Source organism: Frankliniella occidentalis, unplaced genomic scaffold (genome assembly GCF_000697945.3).
Source record: "Frankliniella occidentalis isolate FOCC.00 unplaced genomic scaffold, Focc_3.1 Scaffold333, whole genome shotgun sequence".
NCBI classification, from domain to species: domain Eukaryota; kingdom Metazoa; phylum Arthropoda; class Insecta; order Thysanoptera; family Thripidae; genus Frankliniella; species Frankliniella occidentalis.
This window is the reverse complement of record NW_026267456.1, coordinates 56,835-64,837: the sequence shown is the minus strand read 5'-3', so window position 1 is coordinate 64,837 and position 8,003 is coordinate 56,835. Positions and strand designations below refer to the sequence as shown.

At 46.8% G+C, this 8,003-nt stretch overlaps 2 protein-coding genes across 2 annotated transcripts; both read left to right on the top strand.

The window, feature by feature from the left end:
* Positions 1–4,768: 4,768 nt before the first annotated feature.
* Positions 4,769–6,217, top strand: LOC127751083 (uncharacterized). The gene has a single exon (XM_052274077.1). It carries the CDS (start codon positions 4,769–4,771, stop codon positions 6,215–6,217), a length of 1,449 nt encoding a protein of 482 aa, XP_052130037.1.
* Positions 6,218–6,446: 229 nt separating this feature from the next.
* On the top strand, positions 6,447–7,878 carry LOC127751082 (uncharacterized). The gene is made up of 4 exons (XM_052274076.1): positions 6,447–6,789; positions 6,888–7,237; positions 7,325–7,555; positions 7,644–7,878. Exons 1-4 carry the CDS (start codon positions 6,447–6,449, stop codon positions 7,839–7,841), a joined length of 1,122 nt encoding a protein of 373 aa, XP_052130036.1. The 3' UTR covers positions 7,842–7,878.
* Positions 7,879–8,003: the final 125 nt, after the last annotated feature.

Below are 8,003 nucleotides of genomic sequence, written 5' to 3'. Positions count from 1 at the left end.
CCATACCATTACTAATGATTTCAACTACATTCCAGAAATTAAATTCACCACAGTAACTTGCATCGCACAACACAATAACTTCAAACAAAAATAGAAAACATTCATTTGGTACAACTGACTAAAATCACCGCCAATATACAAACACAGTTAATAAACAACAATACAGAAAGCGTTCCCCTACTTCTATCTGACCTGAGTTAAACGTGTGTTGTTCTTCAAACTACAGATAATGGAAGAAATCAACTATTGCAAACTATATCCAGAACCAGAAAGGGATCTTAAGAAAAAACTAGAAGACGTATTAATGGAAAATAAGGTACTGAACATAGGGAAGCCCCATGACTTCACAGGACATCGTCTGTTTCCTTTGCTTCTTAAATCCTGTATAAAACTTTACAACAAACACCTCTGCAATGATTGCGGAAGGACACACCAGTTCTTCATCGCAGGTATATTCCACTAACCAAGAATAAAACATGCAATTTATTCAATTTACATTAAACGCTAACATATTAATTTAAACAGGAGGGTATGCAGCTTACCTGGCTGATAAGACCACAGAGTTCAGTGACATAGATGTTTATATCCATTTCACAAAAGATATAACAAGGAGAACCACCGAAACTGACAACTATCTAATTTACACCTTTGGAAACGTCGCCACACAGACAATTCTGAATCAGGGCAGGGATAAGCCTTGTGTGCAATTCATTCGGGTAACTTAATATTCCATTATTTCACTTTAACTCCCTGCTATTTCATGTTAATTAAATCATACAATTTTGTTAACAGGTCCACTTCAATCTGGACCTAAGCCCCACTGACATGGACACATCTATATTCAGAGATTGATGGCTCTCTACGTACTTTCAAAATTCGACATGCCAATTTGCAGAGTGGCAGTAAAGTTACCACTTACTTTGACGTCAACATTTGGCCAGTTAATAGACTGCAGCAGTTTCAGGCTGTACAGGCATCCACTAAATAGAGAACGAGTAGCAAAGTACATAGAGCGAAAAATAGAGGACTCGGTAACTCCTCCTTCGCTTAAAGTATGCATTATTTTCACAATAATTACTTCCTTTGACAAAGTGTTGTCACATAAAAATAATCACCATTAATACTTAATTTCATTGCACTTAAAAATTGCTGATTGGATAAAATTAACTTGAACGGTATTTCTGCATATGTTCAATATTTCTGCATTTGCAGCCTAAACTCTAATGCTCTAATGTTAATCGAAACTATACTGTACTGTACTCAAAACTTGTTCATTTCATTAAACTATAAGTTAAGATGAAGAGACTGTCAAATTTGCACATATACACCAGATACACATACATAAAGACTTCTCAGTTCTTTCTGACCTATTTCCACATACACATGACGGTACTCTTTCAGACGATCATAGATAATTTACACTTCTAATGTTTTCATACTTCCGTACATCTAAAATTTACATACTATTCCTAGCCTCTATGTAGGGTAGTAGAAGCTAAAACGCAATACACACAGATCGAGTTTTACTTCAACACCGATAGAGCGCAGCACATATGGCGGCAAAACTGCAACTTTTAAAAACGTAAATACTACTGACACACGAATACCCTACTTTAATTTACACATAGCAGCACTTCAACCATTTAATTCACACGAAATTACTATGAAAATTATTCACTAATCTATATTCAACCATTTAAACACACAGTTCTATAAACATAATATATTTTTTGTTAACTGAAATAATTTTCAGTTGCTATGGTTATTAAACTAAAGAGCATACAACATTTATAGTTTCAGAGTTGCGGATATTTGGAATGGTTTACGTGTTTACTTACGTAAGTAGGAAGGGCGGGGGTGATGGTTTGGGAGAAATGTGCAGAGGTAACTATTGTTTCGGGTTCATCTTGACAAAAAAAAAAAAAAAAAAAAAAAACGAAAATGTTTTATGCCCAACGATGATCGGCGGCGTTTTTTTGGCGCGCTAAACGAGGCAACACGTGGGCGGACAGCCAGCTGGGACTTGTTAGCGGACGCTGGAATGGTAAAGGTCGAGCGAGGGCGGCGGCGACTCAACTTCAGGGCATGGCTTACAGTACTCCGGGTGGTGCCGCGGGTGGGCGAGGCGTGAACCCGGTGCAGCATTAGCATTCCGTGCATTTTGCTGCGGCCAAGCCGTGGCCAAACGATGTGGCCTGGGAGGAGCGATGCCGGGCATGGCCGCACCCAGGGTGCCAAGCATGACTCACACGTCTCTTCGACTGTGCCGATTGTAGCATCCAGATCGCGGAGGAGGAGAAGGCTCTGGAGGGGGAAGCCCTGCTGTGCTCGACGGACCCGAGGGTAGGGTGCCAATAAAAAAATATATTTTTGATTTCTCCAAATACTCATTCAGTTCCTGATACAAGACCTACACCTGAGTTCTGAAAAAAAAAAATTGAGCCTGATAGCTATCGATTTAGAGGTCGCGCAAAGCTCTCAAACTTTCAATTTTAGTGTTTTTTTTTTTGTTTTGTTTTTTTGCTTAGTTAGGAATTAAATTTTAGCAGCGCTCAAAATTGGTTCAAAAACGCGGTCAGGGTGTTTCAAGACGTATTTTGACGGAAGGAATCGATTTCCGAGGTCCATTTGAACCTGTCAGGCCATTTGTAGCCTCTATCCTCGAGAAAACTAAAATTTTATGTTTTTTTTTTTTTCGGTTTGCGAAAAGATTCAGGAGGCTTAGACACCCAGGCGTCTGAAGGACCGATTTTAAGGTACGAAAATAATCGTTTTTGCATGCTCTTTTGTTTGAAATGATCGAAAATGTACCTAGGGCCATCCCTCTTGCAGTTTTTAAATGAGGAAAGTCACGCGAACCGACCCGCCGGTCCGTCCACCCGCCTAACGAGCAGCGCCGAGCGCAGTTGTGAGGGAAAGTGCGAGGGGGAAGGGTGCACGTTGAGATTCGGTAGACATTCTCGAGACTATCTGCATTTGGTCGAGTGCCGGAGCTAAGACAGCAGCTGGCTGTAACGCACAAACGTACTCATACGCCGCGCCGGCCGCGGGCCCATTGTTGCCGACTGATGCTGGTGGGGTGGGGGAAGGTGCGCCGCCGTCGCCGCCGGGCCGCGCGCGCGCGCTGCAGTACGCACGAGGCGCTGGCAGGGCACGGCAGGCAGCAGCGGCGACAGGGCGGCGGCGCATCACAACAATCAAACGTCAAGGTCACGCCCGAAGCCAACAGCTTGTCTCCGTCATGGGGTCCTTCGGCCGCAGTCGATAGCGACTTTTCCTCGGCATACGGTCATTCCCTCGACTACCGTACAAAGATAAGTTACCGTCAACTCGAGAAGTGCTGTCTGTTTTTCTCCACGCACATTCTGTTGAACGGAAAACACCGAGTGCTAGCTGACATCGCTTGCTCGCAAGCAGCCACGGACTGGCCCGGTCGGGCTAGTCGGGAAAACCCGACCGGGCCCCAGGCAAAAAGGTATCTTTTCGGGCCCCCTTGGGGGCCCAGCGGGCCCCTACGGGGCCCAACGGCCCCCCCCCAGGAGATAACTTAGGCCCTACTTGTCAGAATGTGACTGAATGTCAGTGAATGTTAAGACGAAAGCTCCTCCGGCCACATTAATGACGGAAGGGAAGCCTGTAAACATACAGTAATTAATTAGTACACGTGTTGGGGGTAGGGGAATACGACTAGAAAGCTTACCGCCACGGGCCCCGGGCCCGGGTGGAGAGCGAACTTGTCGTCGTCTGAGCCCTCAGCCTCTCCTCACCACCAACATTGGCCATCGGTCGAGCGCCGCACAGCTGCGACGCGACGCGACGCTCGGGGTAGGCGGCCGGGGCCCGGAGGACCTCCCGGAGGAGGCTAGTGCCAGGGAAGGCGTGTTGAGACCTGTCGGCTGGCGGGCGCGCGGGCGGCGGGCCGGCGGCTGGCTGCGCCGCTGCGGGTGGAGCGCGTTGCGTTGCCAGCGCCAGCCACACCCCCTCCCCATTGTCTCGTCTACGGTCTACACTAACGCTACAGCACTGCCACTGCCTGTCGCGCCGCCCGCTACTCGCTACCCCGGCCCGGCGGACTCTGCGCTACGTGCTCCTCCTGGTGGCGCTACGGCTACGCTACGCTTCGCATCATCTGCCGTCCTAACCTCACTCACTCCTCAATCTTTCACCTGACGACCCGACCCTCGCGGTAAGCCAACATATTCTACACTTCCCTCGCAATTATTTGTCGATGGAGTGGGGCCTAAGTAAAGGGGAAGTAGGCGGTGCACGGTGCACGGCGCATACGCTAAACGCTGAACAGTTTTTCGGTTATTTTACAGAAGTGGGGAGCTTGAGCTTGTAATGGAAGGGAAAGGCAAAGGCAAAGGTCGCAAGTACCAGCACCAATCGGGGTCGGCGAAACGCAAGAAAAAAGATGCTGAAAGTCTTGCTCAAGCGGGAAGTGACGCGAAGCAGAGAAAACTTCCCTTTCTTTCTCCCTCAGCAACCCCGTCCCCGTCTCCGTCACCTCAAATATTCTCATCGCCATCGCCTACTCCTACTCTGGTAGAGACTGAGAGTGATAGTGAACTGGCCAGTACGGTCAGAACTACTTCTGATTTCGGTGCTTTAGACATGAGCATGAGCACGAGCCGCCGCTCGCCGAGTCCTAGTGCTGCCGCAGCCGACGATCAGCCACTGCCAGTAGCCTTATCGCCGACTTTGACATCAAATGCTCCCCCTGTGTCACCTCCATTTTCACCTAGTTCTGTGTGCTCTGAAGAGTTGGATGACCCCCCCCGAGCCCAGTTCTGTGTGCTCTGTAGAGTTGGGTGAACCCGAGCCCGATCCCAGTTCTGTGTGCTCTGTAGAGTTGGGTGACCCCGAACCCAGTTCTGTGTGTTCTGTTGAGTTAGTTGTGGGCGAGCCCAGTTCTGTGGAGAACGCCGGTGACGTTGAAGACGACCCGGAAATTGTTTCTGGCAAGATTAGTACAAAAAATCCGTTTGCGAGTTTTGGTGACAGTGATACCCGAAGCATACTCTCCGATGATGAGAAAAAGCTGCTCATGGCTATACATCCAATCCAGCCTGATAGTAAAACTGGAGTGGAGATAAAACTACCCTTTGACAAAGAAAGAGTGTACACGCAGGGGCCGGGTGGGAACAAACGGATGTGGCTGTCCTATTGTGCCAACAGACGTCGACTCTTCTGCTGGTTGTGCCACGCTTTTGGGGATACTAAAAGCCATTACGCCACAGTTGGCTGGGGCGACGATGCAAAGTGGAAAGCACGGCATTGCTATAAGAGTATTGAAAAGCATGAATTAAGTGTTGAACATTTGGCTGCAGTCAAGGCGTATTTACACTTTTCTGAACGCCGGTCGGTGCTGCAGGTGCTCAACACCAAAAGTTTGTCCCTAAGAGCAAAACAAGTGGCTGACAACAGGGAGGTGGTCCTCAGAATAATAAACATTGTCCTTTTTTTGGCAAAACAAGGCATTGCATTTCGTGGTGATAAAAATGAGGCTGCTTATACTCTCCACTCTTCGTGTAATCATGGCAACTTCCTCGAAGAGGTTAAGAGTCGGGCAATATTTGACCCAGTGCTTAAGGCCCACCTCGATAAAGCGATAGGGATGAGCCAGGCAAGACACGATGCCCACTCAACGAGCCGTGGTAGGGGCTCACTGATTACCTTTCTGAGTAAAAATACCTTTGTGAATATCCTTGAAATAATAACAAGCATGGTTCTGGACAAAATTAGAGAAGAAGTGGAAGAAAACGGTGGGAAGTTTAGTTTTTCTATGGACGGCTGTCAGGATATTTCTGTGAAAGAGCAAATAGCAACTGTACTTAGGTATGTCAATGAAAATGGCCCCGTCGAGAGGTTTATTGACATAACAGCACTTACTTCGACCAGTAGCGAAGCTATGCTCAACCATGCTATCAAAACTCTGTCAGACGTCGTTATCATGGGCAACTTAACGGGATTTTCGTTTGATGGTGCCGGCAATATGGCTGGAGTCAAAACTGGTCTCCAAGCTCGCTTGAAGGAAATGGTTCCGGATAGTATTTTTCAACATTGTTACTCACACGTCCTAAACCTTGCGCTCGAAAAGGCTTGCAATTGTATCCTACCATCAGTTGCTTTTTTTGACCTCATGCGTGAAACAGCCACCACTATTTCCGAGTCCTACAAGAGAACTGATATTTGGACCAACACACAACACATGTAAACTTTTCATGGCCCGAACACGGATGTTGGTCAAACAAAACAAGACACGATGGTGGTCCAAAGCAAAGGGTTTGAAGCGCATATTTGCAGACGGTGAAGTGTCTTTGCTACCAACTATCATAATAGTTCTTGAGATAATAGCAAATGACACGAGTATTCCCGGCAAAACAAGATCAAAGTATGCTGGCCAACTCAAGAAATGGTGTTCTTTTGAAACGCTCTCGGTAGGAATGCTGTACCACCACATTTTTAACAAGACACAGCCTGTCTCGGACTACCTTCAGAGCCCTCAACTTGACCATGTCCAAGCGGGCCGATTAGTGACCGGGTTGATCCCTGCGGTGTCTTCCATCTCCCTGGACAATGTGCTTGAAAAAGCATCACACCTTGCTGAGAGCTGTAATAAAGAACTTGAAGAGTTAAGCGAAGATTCTGACTTCCTGAAAAACTATTCGCCAGTCACCGCTCGAGTGAAGACTGGATGCAGCTCCAGCTCAACTTCTACAGCCTCGGCAGGGACTTCGAGATCGAGACGAGTATCGGTTGTCCCCGTGCGACATGGCGAACGTGCTGGTAAGTGTAAATTTAAAAAAAAACACAATTAAATTAACTACAATATTTCTTATTTCTTATTTCTTATACATGCACCCCTTTTAATAATTATTTTGTAGTTGATGAAATGCGGCAGCTGGCTGAAAACGCACCTTCACCCAATCATATGCTGAAAGTTCACACCCTTCTACCAGTAATGGACCGCTGCCTGTCGGAGCTGCGTCACCGCTTTAACGAAGAATCTCTCACTCTATTTAAGTCATGCAGTTTCTTGAGTCCCCAGAGATTTGCTGAAATAAAAGAGAACGGAGTCCCTAGTGGCGCTCTTGATCATCTCTGTAAGTTAGCTGGTGCTGAAAGTGCAGTGGTGATCCAGGAACTTCTCGCATTTTCTCAGAGCTATGAGACACTACAAAAGACTATTCAGGCAGATTTTATTCAGAGGGAATCAGAGGATTTTGATTATCAGGTTAGAGTTTGCCCGTTTCGTTTCGGTACTTATCTGAGATTAAATTATTAACTAGAAGTAATTCCGTTGCTTTTACATGTTACGCAGGATAGTGACGGCGAAGACGCAACAGAGGCGTCAGAGTCAGAGGCTGAAAGCGGATTCACTGGTTCTGCTAACACCACCAGCAGCAGCAGCACCGCTACCGGCTCGCAGTCCGCGTGTAAGGGGTGTCTTCGGTGCCCGTATAGGATTTTGCGAAAACATGGCCTGTACAGTTCTGCATTCAAGGAGTTGGCAAAGGTATACCAAGTCGCGCTCACTCTGCCTTGCACACAGGTTGGTAATTATCTGCTTAAGGTATTTCTTCGGTATTTCTCCTCAACGTTTTATCTTCACCACTGCATTACTTGATTGTTGTGTACAGGTGACTTGTGAACGATGCTTCAGCCGGCTCAAGATCATTAAGAACAGGCTACGAAACCGTATGGAGGAAGACTTACTGCGCTTCTGCATGATAATTTCCGTTGAGCGTGAACTAGTTGACACACTAGATATGACCGACATAGTCAACAGATATGCAAAAAGCTCCGAAGAGCTGCGCAGGCATCTTATTGAGCATTAAAGAGTGGATTTTAAAGGTCTTATATGAGTTCTTTTTTTGAAAACCTACGTCGTATTCCTATTTTAACGAAAAAAAAAAGGTGTTTGCCCCTGGGAGGTAGGCAATTTCGGGCCCCTCGGGGCACTTTTCCGACCGGGCCCCTAGACCCCCAGTCCGTGGCTG